The sequence below is a fragment of the Lissotriton helveticus genome, chromosome 12, assembly GCF_964261635.1.
Source record: "Lissotriton helveticus chromosome 12, aLisHel1.1, whole genome shotgun sequence".
Taxonomy (NCBI): domain Eukaryota; kingdom Metazoa; phylum Chordata; class Amphibia; order Caudata; family Salamandridae; genus Lissotriton; species Lissotriton helveticus.
This window is the reverse complement of record NC_136073.1, coordinates 918006854-918026149: the sequence shown is the minus strand read 5'-3', so window position 1 is coordinate 918026149 and position 19296 is coordinate 918006854. Positions and strand designations below refer to the sequence as shown.

Below are 19296 nucleotides of genomic sequence, written 5' to 3'. Positions count from 1 at the left end.
GCCTAACTTGGTCCTAGTATCTGGCCCATGCTCCATTGCGGTCAGCCTCAATTGGGGACTTTGTCCCTGTCCAGTAGGACCCGGTAAGCATAGTTGTCACTTTGTCCTTTTAAGCAATATTTCTATCTACATATTTAAAATTAAGTCCTACTAATTGGATTTCTGTTGCTTTGGTCTCAAATAATGTATTACATGTTACTGTATTTTTCAAAATTGGTGTGGGATTTTTCTTCTGTGGTATTTTCACTTTATCGCTGTTTGAAGTGCTGCATACATACTTTACACATTGCTGCTGAGTTAAACCTGACTGCTTTGTTGCAGTCTAGCAGCGGGTTCAGCACAGGTTAATATGGGGTGTGCATGTGACTTAGCCCTCACAAGAAGTGTGGTTGCTGCTTGAAGGGTTTCACCCCCCCCCCCCTTCCCCCTTAACAAGTTACCCAATTTCCTACAGCTGGGAAATTATATTCAACAATATACAGTGTGTTTTCACATTCACAAGACATAAGTGCTGTTGCTTTTCTTAGGCGAGGGAGGGTTGTTTCATTTCTTTTAAGAAAGGGGTAGGGTTGGACTCTTCATACCAGCTTGTAAATATTATTTAGTGAATGCAAACTACATGGGATGTGGAAAGTTGGATAGGGGTCCACAGACTGGAGATTCTTCTGACTCAGTATTCCCTCTACTGCCAGTTGGGCCCAGAAGGGTGAACTGTTTGGTGCTTTATGGTGTTTGTAGTTTGTTAAAAAAAAATATTTTCAACCGTGAAAATCTTAATTACAAGACTGAAATAATGCAAAAGGTTCCTCTTGGCCATTAAGAGTGACATGAGCCTGGCTAATGTGCTGAACCGCTGCCCGTCAAACGTACAGCAAGACCATCCAGTTACAGGACAAATGTAATATATGGACATTTTCTGCTGGGGGGGGGGGGTTAATACGTTGATATCTATAAAATAGTAAAGGTAAACAGCAAACCATAAAAAACAATACCACAGAGCAATACAGCGCAGTAGAAGTGGAGCTAAAAGATATATTTACAGCATGCCCCAAACGTTACTAAAAGTGCACAGCCTGATGTAAAAGAATTTAAATATAAGTTAACCACATGCGCGCGGCGAGTTTTCCCGCTGCGCACTGAAGTTTTTAAAACCCCGCGGTTTATGACGAGCTCCGCTCGTCATGAGCGCACGCCAGGTAAAACTCATGACGAGCTGAGCTAGTCATCAGCGCAGAAGGGGTTAAAGAAGGTAATCCCTCAGGCTATATATTGCGCAACAAACATTTAAATGAGGAAAACGGATTAGTTGTTGCCTTGAGGTGTTGGAAAATCACATATTTCTTTCAAAATAAATATACTATTTAAATAAATTCCTACACGCTAAAATCTGTGTCAACTTAATCACACTTCAATAGTTTTTTAAGTAAGCGTCTTGTATGTGGCTTAATATGTTCCCAGTGAATTTGCATTCCTTCTCCAGGACTGGAAAAGGAAGCTGTGAAAGGCACACGGATGGTGATCAGAGTATATATTGCTTTATGATGACCCGAACGTTTTTTACACGACTAGAAGTAAACAATTAGTAACATTTGGACCAAGTAAGAAAGAGCAATAACGGCAAAAGAGCAAACGGCTGATCAAGGTTAAGCATGTCAAATCCACATGTACGTTATATTTAGAGATGGTGCAACCACTTCCAGCACCCGCCGTCCAAGGATGCAGGTAATGGAGAAATATTCATGAATAAGGAAGGTGCACTCGATGTGAGGTCGATAAATCACACATAGAAACTGGCACACATATATTTCAGAGCCCTGACAAAGTTCCCTCTGGCACCCGGGACCGAAACGCGTTGGATGTGTGCCAATGTTTATGATTAACTTAATAAAAAGAAAGTTTGGATAATATTGGCCTGATTTATTAACTTCACATCGAGTGCACCTTCTTTATTCATGAAGAAAGAGAAATAAGCAAGGCCATCTGAGGCTGTTTGAGTGGTCTGCTTTAGCTGTTGTATAATGTTTGACATAATCTTTTCGTTGGTCCATGAGATGGGTGCCAGAGCAAGAGAGAGCGTATATGAATCCCTAGTAATCAAATGTGGTTTTCTCAGACTCATTAATATAAATTGCAATAGGTCCTGCTTCAATAGCATCTATGTTTTTCAACCATATGTGATTATTACGAGGGTCTTCATCAGGATAGGTATCCATAGAGTTGTATAGAATGACACCAAGAAAAAGTTTTCAACTTCCTAGATGTGTAACGTTTCACAAAGAAAAGGAAGGTGGCCCAGTTCATGACATGCCTTAAGTGGTGTGTGTTCTCAACTGAAAACCTACAAATAAATTAAGATATATTATGGTGGGAATTATTGGGCGTGATTCACCTGTCTTTTGGAAATTTAGTATTGCCTGTACTAAGCGCGACTGAGTTTTGTGCTGTAAGCAAATGTATTAAAAGGAGTAAATGGATGTCCAGACAGCAACAAATACGATTGAGTCCCTGGAGCACGTATAGTATGTAGCTCTTTATGGACATCATAACTTTCAGTCCAACATAAATACTTACTTAACAGTAAGCTGAATGTTTGTGTACTATAGAGTGTTTTTAAGTTGTGTTTTTTGCAGAAAATTTGTTTTAAACACATCAGGGTCACAACTTTACTGTATTCCATATTTAAACTTAGGTTGTTGTAACGTAGTTGGAACATTTGTCTTTTTCACATATATTGATTGTCCCAGGATCCAAAAAACCTTGTTCCTCAAAAAGTTCGAAAACTAGCTTATTTTACATGACACTACAGAATTAGCAAACTTATGAACTGTCTGGCATATTAGTGGAGGAACACTGCAAGTGCACACAGAAGAGAAAATGATTGTTACAATAATATGTTGACATTGTGATATCAGCCGATAGGTAAGGAAAAGAAAACCTGTATCTACCATACTTATTCATAACAATAGTCCAGGTCATCCCAAGGGAGGTTCATACAGAGTTTCTGCATTTCTAGTCTCTCTGCATTTGTTGTCAGCAGTGTTATAGCTGACCTTCCAGGCCTTCTTAACCCCTTGGCCTCGGTGGTAATTCCGCCGCAGCGCTGGAGGGGAGGGGGGGTCTGGGCGCGCTGTGCTTGTGACGGAGTAGTTCCGTCACGGCCCCGTCCGCTCATTAGAACGGCTGCGCAGGCGCGGAATTGCTGCAGCGTGGGCGGGGCGGCCGCGCCGTGACGGAACCACTCCGTCATTAGCACAGCGCGCCCGTGACTGAATGGTTCCGTCATGAGCACCGAGCGGGTTAATTTACTTTCTTGTGACAAATTCCTGGAGCGCAGAAAAGGAGTTCAACTGAGTTGTAAAAGCAGCAGATGGTTAAGACTTTCAGGTCTAATGAAACACTTTCAAGGATGGGATGCAGCTTGCAATGTAGTTTCTGTGTCAGTCCTACACTTGATATTAAAAATGTGTTTTTTTCTTTTCTTTTCTTTATTATTGTCTCAGTGACTTTATAATTAACTTGGGTATCTGTTTATTTTCTTTGGATTCTGCATTATAAAAAATAACTTTTAAAATCCCTTGTCTGTGTATAGGAGCTTTTTTCTTAGTGTATTTTAAATGTGTAGGTCTTGTGTGTTCATATAAATTCGGCATCAGAAAAATATGTATATAGTATCAATGCTTTCTTTATTCATATTTCATCTGTAATTAAAATAAACAAGATGGCTCAATCTGTTCCCTGTGGATTGTTTCCAAGAATAGTTATGAAAGATCATTTAAAATGTGTTTTCTGCAATAACCTGAAGGAGACGTAAACCCATATGAAATTCCTTAATAAATAAAATGTGCTTCTCTTCTTGTTATCTGTGTATTTTTTGTATGTTATAAAAAAGCTGATACCTCACTTTAAATTTACTTAGCTGTAACTAAAAAATAATGTGCTTCTGCGAGTTGTGGCAGTGTTTTGTGCACATGTTTTATTTTAAACGCATTAAACGCAAGCAAAAATCTCTAGAAACCAAGATCTCGCTGTGTGCTAACTCCTGCTGCGCCCCGGTGTTCCCTCTGCCCTCCACCCCCAGCTTGTGATGCTTGAGCACCCCGCCTCCCCTCTGGCTAGTCCCCCCTCTTCCTTTGGTCTCTCCCTCTCTTCCTTTGGTCTCCCCCCTCTTCCTTTGGTCTCCCCCCCTCTTCCTTTGGTCTCTCCCTCTCTTCCTTTGGTCTCCCCCCCTCTTCCTTTGGTCTCCCCCCCCTCTTCCTTTGGTCTCTCCCTCTCTTCCTTTGGTCTCTCCCTCTCTTCCTTTGGTCTCTCCCTCTCTTCCTTTGGTCTCCCCCTCTCTTCCTTTGGTCTCCTCCCTCTCTTCCTTTGGTCTCCCCCCCCCCTCTCTCTTCCTTTGGTCTCCCCCCCCCCTCTCTCTTCCTTTGGTCTCCTCCCTCTCTTCCTTTGGTCTCTCCCCCCCCTCTCTTCCTTTGGTCTCCCCCCCCCCCTCTTCCTTTGGTCTCCCCCCCTCTCTTCCTTTGGTCTCTCCCCCTCTTCCTTTGGTCTCTCCCTCTCTTCCTTTGGTCTCTCCCTCTCTTCCTTTGGTCTCTCCCTCTCTTCCTTTGGTCTCCTCCCTCTCTTCCTTTGGTCTCCCCCCCCCCCTCTCTCTTCCTTTGGTCTCCTCCCTCTCTTCCTTTGGTCTCTCCCCTCTCTTCCTTTGGTCTCTCCCTCTCTTCCTTTGGTCTCTCCCCTCTCTTCCTTTGGTCTCTCCCTCTCTTCCTTTGGTCTCTCCCTCTCTTCCTTTGGTCTCCCCCCCCTCTTCCTTTGGTCTCCCCCCTCTCTTCCTTTGGTCTCTCCCTCTCTTCCTTTGGTCTCTCCCCTCTCTTCCTTTGGTCTCTCCCCTCTCTTCCTTTGGTCTCTCCCTCTCTTCCTTTGGTCTCCCCCCCTCTCTTCCTTTGGTCTCTCCCTCTCTTCCTTTGGTCTCCCCCCCTCTCTTCCTTTGGTCTCCCCCCTCTTCCTTTGGTCTCTCCCTCTCTTCCTTTGGTCTCTCCCTCTCTTCCTTTGGTCTCTCCCTCTCTTCCTTTGGTCTCTCCCTCTCTTCCTTTGGTCTCCCCCCCCCCTCTCTCTTCCTTTGGTCTCCTCCCTCTGGTCTCCTCCCTCTCTTCCTTTGGTCTCTCCCCTCTCTTCCTTTGGTCTCTCCCTCTCTTCCTTTGGTCTCTCCCTCTCTTCCTTTGGTCTCTCCCTCTCTTCCTTTGGTCTCTCCCTCTCTTCCTTTGGTCTCTCCCTCTCTTCCTTTGGTCTCTCCCTCTCTTCCTTTGGTCTCCCCCCCTCTCTTCCTTTGGTCTCTCCCTCTCTTCCTTTGGTCTCCCCCCCTCTCTTCCTTTGGTCTCCCCCCTCTTCCTTTGGTCTCTCCCTCTCTTCCTTTGGTCTCTCCCTCTCTTCCTTTGGTCTCTCCCTCTCTTCCTTTGGTCTCCCCCCCCCCCTCTCTCTTCCTTTGGTCTCCCCCCCCCCCTCTCTCTTCCTTTGGTCTCCCCCCCCCCTCTCTCTTCCTTTGGTCTCTCCCCTCTCTTCCTTTGGTCTCTCCCCTCTCTTCCTTTGGTCTCTCCCTCTCTTCCTTTGGTCTCTCCCTCTCTTCCTTTGGTCTCTCCCCCTCTTCCTTTGGTCTCTCCCTCTCTTCCTTTGGTCTCTCCCTCTCTTCCTTTGGTCTCCCCCCCCCCCCCTCTCTCTTCCTTTGGTCTCTCCCCTCTCTTCCTTTGGTCTCTCCCCTCTCTTCCTTTGGTCTCTCCCCTCTCTTCCTTTGGTCTCTCCCTCTCTTCCTTTGGTCTCTCCCTCTCTTCCTTTGGTCTCTCCCTCTCTTCCTTTGGTCTCTCCCTCTCTTCCTTTGGTCTCTCCCTCTCTTCCTTTGGTCTCCCCCCCCCCCCTCTCTCTTCCTTTGGTCTCCTCCCTCTGGTCTCCTCCCTCTCTTCCTTTGGTCTCTCCCCTCTCTTCCTTTGGTCTCTCCCTCTCTTCCTTTGGTCTCTCCCTCTCTTCCTTTGGTCTCTCCCTCTCTTCCTTTGGTCTCCCCTCTCTTCCTTTGGTCTCCCCCCCCTCTCTTCCTTTGGTCTCCCCTCTCTTCCTTTGGTCTCCCCCTCTCTTCCTTTGGTCTCTCCCCCCCCTCTCTTCCTTTGGTCTCTCCCCCCCCTCTCTTCCTTTGGTCTCCCTCCCCCCCCCCCGCTTCCTCCCATTCAGACCCAAAAAAAACGCATTCATGTTCCCCCCCCCCCCCCCCCCCTCACTGTTACTATCAATCCATCTTGGATCAGTAATAACAGTAAATGTCTTTATGAAAGACTGTTTTTGTGTGTATTCTTCAGCAGCAACCGGTCGGTTGAAAGGCGGGCCCTCTTGCAGTCGGTTGAAAGGCGGGCCCTCTTGCCTTTGCCAGTGCTTGTTTCTCTAGTCGGGAGCGCGCGCATCGTCAGCCGGCCCCTCATGTGTTGTTGATTATAATATGACGAGTTTCCTTTTCCGGGTCGGCGTCAGCAGCAGGTGCGGCCAGTGTCCTGCCTCTTCCGGGTCAGCGGTGGCAGAGTCTGCAGTAGCCGCCGTCACATCCGGCGCCCGCAGTTGGTTCTGACATCACTTCCGGCATCTCTCTGTCCCGCTTCAGGCTGAAGAGGAAGGTCCTCGTCATCTCGTGCAGGAACCCGCAGACCCCCGGGGGCCACAACGACCCCCCCACGGGGCAACAACGACCCCCCCACGGGGCAAGAACGACCCCCCCCCCCCGCACGGGGCAACGCCCCTCACACACCGAAGATACCCCCTCCCCCTCCTCGGGGGCAACAACGACCCCCCCCTCCCCCGGGACAACGCCTGGAAGTGTCTGCGCCGGACCCGCACAGGTAGGAGTTTATCTGCCCCTCTGTGCTGCCTCAGCCCCCCTGATCTGCCTCAGCCCCCCTGATCTGCCTCAGCCCCCCTGATCTGCCCCCCCCGTCCTGCCCCTCTGTCCCGCCCCTCTGCCCCCCCTCCTGCTCCTCTGTCCCGCCCCTCTGCCCCCCCCTCTGTCCCGCCCCTCTGCCCCCCCTCCTGCTCCTCTGTCCCGCCCCTCTGCCCCCCCCTCTGTCCCGCCCCTCTGCCCCCCCGTCCTGCCCCGCCCCTCTGCCCCCCCGTCCTGCCCCCCCTCCTGCTCCTCTGTCCCGCCCCTCTGCCCCCCCCTCTGTCCCGCCCCTCTGCCCCCCCGTCCTGCCCCGCCCCTCTGCCCCCCCGTCCTGCCCCCCCTCCTGCTCCTCTGTCCCGCCCCTCTGCCCCCCCCTCTGTCCCGCCCCTCTGCCCCGCCCCTCTGCCCCCCGTCCTGCCCCGCCCCTCTGCCCCCCCCCCTGCCCCGCCCCTCTGCCCCCCCCCCCCCGTCCTGCCCCTCTGTCCCACTCCTCTGTTCTGCCCCGCTTCTTTGTTCTGCCCCTCTCTCCTGCATCAGTCACGCGGTTCTGCAGTTTGTTTCTTGTTGGGTCTCTGCAGGTCCCCTCTTCTGGTCCAGTTGAATCCGCCCTTTGACCTCCTCAGGGCCTCCCGGGGGCTCCTTAGGGCCTGCTTGGGTCAGCTGGGCAGACACGCTTTGTGCATTGGTTGTGATCGGTGATTTGAAACTCCTTCCCATTGATCAGTCTCGTGATCTATGGACTGGGATTGTTGGATGTAAGAAGTGTACACTCTGTGGTCTTCAACCCTTGCATGCTGCGGTTCAATGCAAGTCTCTATCACATTAAAGTTCATTCAGCATGCACAGTCACAAAATGTTGGGTTGTCCTAAGTGTATACGTATATTGTGCTTGAAAGGCGGTATAGATTGTGATAGCATTATTACGTTGTGCATTTGTCGATGCGCTGTTAAATGGCTACCTCTGTCTGTATGGTGGGACTCCACATTTCGCCCCAGAACCCAAATTGCCCGCCCAGGACCTGCACAGGGAGGTGCTGAGAACGAGTCCTCTAATAGGGAATGGATCCTGGAGAGTAGCTCAGAGAAGTCCTGGGTAAAAATTCAAACCCAGTTATTAAAAAGTGGCTTGTTGTTTTCATTTATATATAAAAGGTGAGAGACCTATAAGGCCAGGCATTGATGTCTGAGCCTGTAAGGTCTGACAGCCAGAGGCACAGCTTTGCTGTCTGAGGTCAGAGAGTTCGCACAGCCACAGGCCTGGCTCTGTTGTCTAAGCCTGAGCATGGAAGGTCTGACAGGCATTTGCATAGCATTGCTGCTTGGTCTGAGCCTAGCAGTTCTGGTAATGTGTGTGCTGTCGAAGCCTGATGCAATTTCTGTAACCTAACCGCTTCGAGGAAGAGGTTTGTATTCTCAGTAACGAGATGGGAATGATGTCTGGCACCCAGGATCTAAGCTTCCTGAGGCAAACCTCAGTTACCAGAGTTCTGCACCGGTGAAACCTGTAGAGCCAGTGCTTACCTTTGATGCCTTCAACCCTGGCCTGTAAGATGTAACACCAGTAGTAGTTCTGTGGTCTCAAATTTGAAACTGTCAATCTCTGTAAATTAAGAAAGAGTTCTAAGGCTCTAGTCTCTTAGATCAGTGCAACCCAAGGGGTTGATGTTTGAAACCTGAGCCTGCAGTATTGGTGCGGCCCAAGGCAAAATTACGCTGTCCGAGGTATGACGCTGTAAGATTTGTTATATTCATGGAAAGCTTAGATGGCCAAGCCAGTAAATTCTCTGGTAAATTTGGGCATAAATCTTGTCTCTGAACACTGGGCCTGTACCATCTGTGTCCCAAGGGAGGTTACTCTCCGCCTAGCACCTGGATGTATTTTGCTGCTGAACGAGGCCTCGGGTTTAATCAATCAATCAGGGGTTTGTAAAGCGCGCAGCTCACACATGAGTCTCAAGGCGCGGGGGCATTGGCCCCGGATCAGTCGAAGAGCCAGGTCTTGAGGTCCTTCCTGACTGCGTGCAGGGTTGGGGAGCGTCTGATGTTCACAGGGAGCTCGTTCCAGGTCTTGAGGTCCTTTCTGACTGCGTGCAGGGTTGGGGGGCGTCTGATGTTGAAAGGCAGCTCGTTCCAGGTCTTGGCTGCAATGTAGGAGAAGGCTCTCCTGTCTGTTCTGCGGATGCGGGGGACTTCCGCCAGGGCGAGGTTGGCGTTGGCGGAGCGGAGGTTCCTCTTGGGTACGTGGAAAGATACTCTCTCGTTGAGCTATTTGGGTCCGATGTTGTTGAGGGATTTGTAGCTTGGGTGAGGAGTTGGAAGGTGACCCTCTTCTCAACGGGGAGCCAGTGGAGGCTTCGTATTTGTTGGGTCATGTGTTTGTGACCCGAGGACGAATCTGGCTCCGGCGTTCTGGATGGTTTGGAGTTTGTGTAGAAGAGTTCCGTTAATTGCGGCGTAGAGGGCGTTGCCGTAGTCCAGTCTGCTGGTTATGAGTGCTTGGGTGACTTCCCTTCTTCCGTCGGTACGGAGGATGCACAGGCAGTAGAAGCTAGTGGAGGCAACGGTGTTGATCTGGCAGTTCATGGAGGAGGAGTCGAGGATGATGCTGAGGTTTCGTGCGTGGTATGTAGGGATGGGTGGGTTCCCAAGGGCAGAGGGCCACCAGGTGTTGCCCCATGTAGAGGTGCAGGGTCCAAGGATGGGGACCTCGGTCTTCTCTCAGTTGAGCTTCAGGCAGCTGTCTTTCATCCAGGGTGCCACGTTCTTCATTCCTTCCTGGAAGCAGAGTCTGGTGTCTTCGGGATTCTTTGTGAGTGAGAGGATGAGCTGGGTGTCGTCGGCTTAGGATACAATGCTGAGCCCATGCTGTCTGACGATGGCGGCGAGGGGGGCTATGAAGATGTTGAAAATCATGGGGCTGAGTGATGATCTTTGGGGTACTCCGCAGTTGATATCTGTGGGTTCGGAGAGGGAGGGAATCAGATCCTCTGGGTTCTGTCGGAGATGAAGGATTGGATCCAGTCGAGGGCGATTTCTTGTATCCCCGCGTCGTGAAGTCTGGCTGCGAGTGTGTGATGTGAAACAGTGTCGAAGGCTGCCAAGAGGTCTAGAATGGTGAGGGCCACTTTGTGTCTCTGGTCGAGTAGCATGCGGATGTCGTTAGTGGCAGCAAGGAGGGGGTCTCAGTGCTGTGGTTGCTGCGTAATCCAGACTGGGAAGCGCCTAGGATGTTGTTCTCTTCGTGAAGGCAGTCAGCTGGGTGTTTGAGAGTCTCTCGGTGACTTTGGCCATGAAGGGGAGGAGAGAAATGGGCCAGTAGTTTTTCAGGTCCGCAGGTCTGTATAACATGAGAGATAGTTTGTCCAAAGATTGGTACTGTGTTAAGATCTGTGTAACCTGAACAATTTCTTACTTTATCTAAAGCTTAAGTCTATGATTTGTGTGATTGATAGTTGGAGCGTCTAGAACCTGTCTTAATCCCAGCTTTCTACCGAAATGTGTAAGTTAATTTAAGTATTCAGTCAGTATAAAATATTTCTGAAAAGCAGCTGTTACTGACTTGTGCTTGATTATTCTCATAATGGATTAACATAAGTGTTAGTTGGGTTAATGGTGGGCACTGTGGTCACAGCTCACCCAATTTATGGCATGAAATTTCATATCTCATCTGAGGCGGGTGAGACCATCACTTGCTCTGAGGTAGCTTCCATGTCACCCGTCACTTCACTTCCTGTGAAGTCATCTTAGGGTCAAAGGAATGTACAGTGCTAATTAGTCACTTAAAATCTAGCAAATGCGATCTGGTTTGTCAGAGAACTTTTTAAATTTCCCTTTAAATAGTACAGGGATAGCTGTATGTGTTTTGTTAATTTGAGAACACATTTGTGTTCCACTGTCAAACTTGGTGTGAGTGTTGAAAAATAATGCACCATGTGTGTTTTTACTAAAGTAACTCGAAGCAGTAGGCTTAGGAAAAAGAGAAATCCAGAGCATTTCTGCCATCAGACCGCATCCATCACACAACTGCCCCAAATCTTTCACCAAAACCGATTACAACATTTTGACACAGCATCCTTTCTTCGATTTTACTCTGAACAATGTATTTACTATTTCTGTTAGGATATTTGATTGGGGATTAAACAAAAATATTCTAACATGTCCAATTCTACACTTCATTAATAACAATGGAGTTACCCAGTTTGTGTACAGATCCTGGGGAATACTGCAGTAAACGAACAATGGTTCTGCTACCTATCGCTCACAGAATATATTAATGATCAAACCAAGCCCCCCACCATGGGCTAACCATTCAGTGGGACAAAAAATATAAATTTTTAAAAAAGGGTGTTAATTTCAAAAAAGGTTCTCCTGAATTTTTCTAATAATCATACACCAATCAATCACATTTTTGTATTAAAGATATAGTGTATACACACAAAAATAACATACAGTGTATAAATGATTACATATATAATCACATCACGTTACAAACATTTACAGTGTGGAAAAAAGACATGTATATATGAAAATCTCATCACACTACAATACCCAAAAATAATAATCACATGTAAAAATGACTAATTCTTATCACATCCTATTCGGTAGTCATGTGTCAAATATCACAGTTGAATTGTACAGTCTCTTGTTCGACACCGACTAAGACATTTAATATATCAAACACGTTGACGTTTCGACCCCTCCTTATCACGCAAAAGCTTGGTATTGTCAATCTGGGGTCTTCATCAGGACTAAACAAAAGTGTGTGAAACCGTTCTAAATTGATGTAGCGTCTTCAATTTCCGATGAATCAAATGCGGGTTCTCATACGTGAACTCCACCTTCACTGACCTCCTTATGCACTACATCAAAGATCTAAGTACTCAAAACAAGGGCACATTAAGCCCATCCATCTCCATTTTGAAAAAAGTCACGCTCCCTGTCTCTTTAGATGTCTGTATTTTCACAACCTTTTCACTCCTACAAAGTTATCGTGGGTAAAACCTTACACCAACATAGTCGGAATCTGGCTCCTTTAATGCTAAATCATGTGCGGTATTACTCCCAGCACAGGCAATATGCGGGAAACCAGATAGAAATATCGGGCGCACATATGCTGCTAGATGGCTAGTTTAGCTGATAGCTTCTTGTGAGACAGATATTGGTTATGTTACCAGCCAAAAAGAAGTCTCAGCACTGCATTAACATACCACAGGCCGGAATATTTAGGCTCTGGAGGTTTAGACAGGGGGATGCCTTTCATTAACCCACAACCCCAGGTTTGCCATCAATCTCAGTGTCCCGCTGAGATGGCCGAACAAAAATAATTAACTGTTCGATAGGCCAGACCAGCTTGGGACAATTCCGCTAGGAATGGGCTGCTATGTGTATCATAATGAATATGAGAAACGCATAATGGTACTTCTTCGACCAGTCCTGGAGTAGGACGTCCACTGCTGTGACTTCTAAGGTCAGGTCTCCAGCTCACAAACCGTGGAAGTTGATGGTTCAATCATGAGGCAAAAAGATCCAGATTGCATGGGTCCCCATCTGTCCATCAAAGCCAGGAAGTCCGCACAATCTAGTTCCCAGTCACTCTAATCGGAGAAGTTGCTGGCATTCTAATCCGCTACTGTGTTTTGCAGGCCGGGGAGGTACTCTGCTGTTACCGAGATCTGCCTCTGGAGGCAATAGTGCTAAAAGTCCTTCGCCAGGTTGGATAAGGCCTTCGATCGAGGACCGCCCAGGCGGTTGATGTACTGGACCGCTGAGATGTTGTCCATCCTCAGCAGTATGAAACAAGAGACTCTGTCCCTGGTGAGAAACTTTACCACGAAGGATCCCGCCAGCATCTCCAGACAGTTGATGTGCAACTGTAACTCCTCTTCTGACCATATACCTCCCTTCGAGACTTCCATGCATCGGTCTCCCCAGCCCAATCTGCTGGCATCTGACTCTATCACCATATCTGGAGTCGATCTGAAGAACGCTCTTCCATTCCAGGCTGTCGGGTGGTTGATCCATCACTGGGGTTCCACCCTGGCTTCCCCCGTCAGGAAGATGTTCTCGGGGTAGGTTGGGCCCCTCTGTAGATGCTGAGCTTTCAGTCTCTGGAGGGCTCTGTAGTGTAATGGGCCCTGGAAAATGTCCTGCATAGAAGAGGAGAGAAGGTCCACTATCCTGGCCTTGTTTGAGTTCCTTCTGTATCTTGGTCTCCTTTGGAGTTGGAAGGCTCCGGAAAGCTGAGATTGAATATGAGAAATCCTAGGAAGATCATCTGCTGCGCCGGGCGGAGATCCGACTTTTGTTTATTGATGACAAAACCCAGATCATGTTCATGTTGTGAGTAAGATGCACCAACGATTAATCCATAATCAGGATGTCGTCCAGGTAGTCTCATCAACCTCTCGCAGAGAATTTCCACCACTGGGCGCAACAGCTTTGTGAAGTACCAAGGGGCTGAAGAGAGGCCAATGGGCAGAAATTCAAAGATCTGATCTTTCCAAGCGAACTGGAGAAATCTCCGGTGAGGAGGGAAGATGGGGATTGCTAGGTAAGTGTCCTTCAGATCTAGACGGACGATAGACCGGTCGCTCATTGAATTCTTTTAAATTGATGACCGGTCAGAAGCCCATGTCTTTCTTCTGAACCAGGAAAAGGTTGCTTAGAAACCCGTTTGGGTGGAGTATTGACCTGCAAATAACTCCATATGAAAACCCCTCACAGTCTGCAGCACCCATGGGTCTGTTGTGATCCATACCCAGTTGTGTGCAAAGCGTAGGAGCCGCCACCCTAGATCTTGTGGGGAAGAAAGGATAAGCCTTACCAGAGGGTCCGCCTAGAGCGTTGGCGTCTCCTCTGTTGTTTCAGTGCCCTTTCCCTTTACCAGAAACTCTGCTGGGATAGAAGGTCCCTTGGCGGCCATCATTCCAGCCATAATTCCTTCGTTGCTGACCTGTGTTGGAGTGGCCTTGCTAATAGATGCGGCTGGAGGAGCAGCCCCTACCTCTTCCTTGCCCCAGCAAAAACCAGCACTGGGAAAATCTTTTTTTAGGGACCTGGGCCATATACATGGCTGAAAAGGTGGTGACAAACTTGACATCGCCATAGCCATCCCGGACGGCTACAAGATCACCCGGAAGGACCGCACCAACCAAACTGGAGGAGGCATCGCCATCGTCCACAGAAACACCATCCGCATCACGACCAACTCGGAAGATGCCCTCACATCCGCCGAACACCTGCACTTCCAAATACACACCGACCCCAGGACCACCCTCAGAGGCACCCTAATTTACAGACCCCCCTGGACCACGCACTCAATTCAGCGAAGCAATCGCAGACTTCGTGAGCCCGCACGCCCTCGCCTCCCCAGACTACATCCTCCTAGGAGACCTCAACTCCACCAGGAGAACAACAATGACAGCAACACCACCACCCTGCTGTACAACCTCGCCAACCTCGGACTCAAGCAACTTGTGAACACCCCCACCCACTACGCCGGCCACACGCTCGACCCCGTCTTCTCCTCCAGCAAACACATCTCCTTCAGCCACTCCACCAGACTCCACTGGAAAGACCACAGCTGCGTCCACTTCTCCTTCAAGAAAACAACGACCCACCACCACCCGCAACAGGCCCCCCCGCAGAAGCTGGAGCAAGATCACCGCCGACTAGCTCACCACCTCCCTCAGCCAGAACCCACCCACCATCACAACGGACCCCAACGAAGCAGCCCGCAACCTCGCACAATGGGTCACCGACTGCGCCGACAAACTCGCACCACTGAAGAAACCACCCAGCAGACCCCACAGCAAGAAAGCCTCGTGGTTCACGGATGACCTCATAAACTCAAAGAAAACCTGCCGCTCCCTGGAGAAGACCTGGCGCCAGGACCAGACATCAGAGAACATGACAGCCCTCAAGAACGCCACCCGCAAGCACCACCAACTGATCCGTACCACCAAGAGAACCACTTACAAACAGCGCCTGGACAACAACACCCACAACAGCAAGGAACACTTCAGCATCGTCAAAGAGTTCTCCAACCCCAGCGCCTGCAACAACGACATCACACCCTCGCAAGTCCTCTGCGACTCCCTCGCCTCGTTCTTTCACCGCAAGATCGCCGACATTCACGACAGCTTCAGCGCACAGACCAACAACCCAACCACCAATCCAGAGCACCCAACCGCCACCCTCTGCACCTGGAACCCGGTCAGCACCAAAAACACCGCCCGCACTATGAGCACCATCCACTCCGGCTCCCCCACCGACCCATTCCCACACCACATCTTTAACAAAGCCGACTCCATCATCGCACCCCAACTCTGCGACGTCATCAACAGTTCCTTCGCATCAGCCACCTTCCCAGAGAGCTGGAAGCACGCCGAAAAAAAAACCCACGGACCTCAAGAACTTTCAACCCATCTCGCTCCTCCATTCCTACCAGCGTCATCGAGAAGACAGTCAACCAACAACTCTCCGCCTTCCTCGAGACAAACGGATCACTCGACCCATCACAGTCCGGTTTCCGAGCTTACCACAGCACTGAGACCGCCCTCATCGCAGCCACCGACGACATCAGGTCTATGCTTGACAACGGGGAAACCACTGCACTCATCCTCCTGGATCTCTCAGCAGCCTTCGACCCGGTATACCACCGCACCCTGATACGCCTCAACGACACCGGAATCCAAGGTGTGGCCTTAGAATGAATCATCTCGTTCCTCGCCGGTAGAACCCAGAGTTCGCCTCCCCCGTTACGGTCCGCGGCTACCGAAGTCATCTGCGGCGTCCCACAAGGATCCTCGCTCAGCCCCACTCTCTTCAACGTCTACATGAGCCCCCTCGCTGCCATCGCACGCAAACACAACCTCAACATCATCTCTTATGCCGGCGACACACAGCTGATCCTCTCCCTCACCAACGACCCCGCCACCACCAGGGCCAACCTCCAGGAAGGAATGAAGGACGTCGCGGACTGGATGAAAACCAGCCGCCTGAAGCTGAACTCAGACAAGACGGAAGTCCTCTTACTCGGACCATCCCCCTCGGCCTGGGACGACTCCTGGTGGCCACCTGCCCTGGGCACCGCCCCCAAACCCACAGACCACGCACGCAACCTGGGCTTCATCCTGGACTCCTCCCTAACGATGACCAAACAAGTCAACGCCGTCTCATCGTCCTGCTCGAACACCCTGCGCATGCTCTGGAAAGTCTTCAGATGGATCCCCACCGCGACCAGGAAAACGGTCACCCAGGCCCTCGTCATCAGCCGCCTAGACTACGGAAACACCCTCTACTCCGGAACCACAGCCAAGCTCCAGAAAAGACTGCAGCGCATTCAGAACGCCTCGGCAAGACTCATCCTGGACATCCACAGCCACATCTCTGCCCACCTGAAGAATCTGCACTGGCTCCCCGTCAACAAGAGAATCACATTCCGGCTCCTCACCCACGCACACAAAGCTCTCCACAACGCGGGCCCCATGTACCTCAACAACCGACTCACATTCTACACGCCAACCCGCCAGCTCCGCTCCGCCAGCCTCGCCCTTGCGACCGTCCCACGCATTCGCAAAGCCACCGCCGGAGGAAGATCCTTCTCCTACCTGGCAGCCAAGAATTGGAACTCCCTCGCCACACACCTCCGGCTGACACAGGACCACCTCGCCTTCAGGAAGCAACTCAAGACCTGGCTGTTTGAGCAGTAGCGACCCCCCAGCGCCTTGGGACCCTTACGGGTGAGTAGCGCGCTATACAAATTCCTTGATTGATTGATTGATTGATTGATTGGTTAAGCCCTCTTAACAAAAGGCTCGCCAAAGAGCTAACCCTGTGCTATGGGTCTCGCCTCAAAGATAGCTAGGTCTCCTAGTTAGGGTCAATGTTTATAAGTAGAGACCTTCTCCTCTCTGCTGCCAGGGCACAGTTCGCATTGCAGAGGAGGCATATCGCTCTCTGTGCCCAACCAGCAACTATGTCCATAGACATAGGGGATCCAGAAGCTTTTGAGCCTTCTACCTTTTGGATTATTTGGGTCAAGGGGTCCACTACGTCCAGGATTTTGTCCTGTCAATTTTTCCAGGACCTATCTGTCCCCTTTTATCTTGGGCATGTTCACTACTTTCCCTTTAAGCGAGGTCCTGGCGCATTCCACCCGCTGTCTAGCTCTTTCTCTAAGGGTTGATAGATTTTCCCCGCCACATACTCTGCCACTTGGCGTCAGGGGTCCACTACGGAGACCTAGGAAGGTATATATGTGTAGGGTCAAACATATCTGAGTGGCCCCTGTCCCCCTCTGGGGTCTCAGAGGATTGGGTACCCTGGCACCAGGGATGACCCGGGTCCTTACCTTGTCGTCGGAGAGATCTTCCTCCGACACACCCTCCCCATCAGGGTCAGAATTTGGAACGACCATGTTGCAGTTTTCTTCGGGCTCATTTTTCTCCTGGCAGGGTACATGTTTTAGCATTTGCACACTTAATAGGTTTCCCTGAGTTTGTCAAATCCTTCCAAGTGCCCTGCGTCACGCTTTGTGGCCCTTTTTTCCCCCCACATGGGAGTCACTATGTCCCACCTCCACCTGGTTAGGATCACTAAACATCCCTGGGATGCTTCTCGTCAGCCTGTCCACCTGTTCCCTAAGGGGAGCCCATGCCCTAGAAATAGCCCGCAACAGCGCCTGGTCTACCGCAGGTAGAAGGCGTTTAGTGGGGCGGTGGGTAATTTTTCTTTAACCTCCTAGAATAAGAAGTAAACATGGTCCCCAGATTAGGACATTTTTATTCTGGGCGTGTGAACACAAAGAAACCAAGCCCTTTAGATTTATTGGGCAGCCCCCTCGCCGGTGCTCCAACAGCAAAAGCTAAATTAGTTGTATCAAAATGAAAACATCGAGAGCCAATATGCCAATGACCACCAGATGGCGCTGCTGGGACTCAATTGGGTGGGAAAGGAATCATCGCGTTGTGCTGTTAGTGCAGCAAGGGTTGGGGTAGAGTTAATGTAACTATAGCATGCTATAAATACACTATACAGTGATTGGCTTGTGAACTGGAATGTCCAGGAGAGAATAGAATGTATTGTACTAGAGGTTCTGTAAGGACTTGACTGTTAGGCAGCGCTGTAGAAGAGACTGCTGTGCTGGATACAGAAAGAATTAGACAAACTTTTGAGTCCGGGTATACTCGAGCCAATAGAATCATCCGAGTGGTTGGCTCCTATTGTTGTGGCACCCAAAGAGGGAGGGAAGATTAGATTATGCATTGATTTAAGAGATTTGAACAGAAATATTTGGGTTGACAGACAACCACTCCCCAATATTTCAGAAATGTTATCTGTTATGACTGGTGGAAAGGTGTTTTCGGTTGTGGATATGACGTCAGGTTATCAGATTAATCTTCACATGGATTCTAGACATTTGACTTCCTTTGTCACTCCCTTAGGAGCATTTTGTTATTTGAGGATGCCTTTTGGGTTAGCATCTGCTGCTGCAGTATTTCAGAGGGTAATGACGAAGGTGTTTGAAGGTCTGGAAAATGTCTGGTATTTTCAAGATGACATCATGATAGCAGGGAAGGATGAGAATCATAATGATGATCTGTTGGATAAAGTAATGAGACGTTTAGAAGATTATGGGTTGACTGTCAAACGTGAAAAATGCCAAATTAGAAAAGGATCTGTAACATATCTAGGTCATACCATTTCAGGGGATGGTATAAAACCCAAACAGAGCATTGTTCAAGGCATTAAGGAAGCACCACGACCAGAAAGTAAAGATCAATTGAAGTCCTTCCTTAGGTTAGCTGAGTATTGTTCGAAGTTCGTAAAGAACTTTAGTGAAATTGTAGAACCTTTAAGGTTACAAATGAAGAAGGATGGAACATTTGAATGGAGTGAGATGTGCGAGAATGCATTTGAGCAAGTTAAAGATTATATCATGAAAGCTCCTTTATTGGGAGATTTTGAGATTAGTGGGAAAACTTATCCGACGACTGATGCGAGTGGTGTAGGATTAGGAGCAGTACCATCTCAAATTGTAGAAGGAAAGGAAAGGATTATTGGATTCGCTTCCAGGAGACTGCAAGGTGCTGAAAAAAGTTACTCAACAATTGAAAGAGAAGCCCTTGCATGTTGCTGGGCAATCAAACATTTTAAGTATTTTCTTTGGGGTTTGCCGTTCAAAGTTAGGACAGATCACAAACCACTAACACATTTATTCAAGGGAGGAAGAGGTCTAGAAGGAGGAGTTACTCCTAGAATTTCAAGATGGTTATTGTCAGTTCTAGAATATAACTTTGAAGTAGAATATTTAAAAGGACTAAAAAATGTAGTAGCAGATTGTCTATCGCGTCTCCCTGCGAAAAATTAGGTTACTGAAATTAATGATTTTGAAC

General features: G+C 49.1%; 1 protein-coding gene across 1 annotated transcript in view; it reads left to right on the top strand.

Moving 5' to 3' along the window:
- The window catches only part of LOC144798234 (uncharacterized), a 139656-nt gene that overhangs the window by 104561 nt on the left and 15799 nt on the right, over nucleotides 1-19296 (top strand). Inside the window, exon 4 of the mRNA XM_078668983.1 lies at nucleotides 18346-18987. Within this exon, the coding sequence (XP_078525109.1) occupies nucleotides 18346-18987 (642 nt within the window). The remainder of the gene's footprint in view (nucleotides 1-18345; nucleotides 18988-19296) is intronic.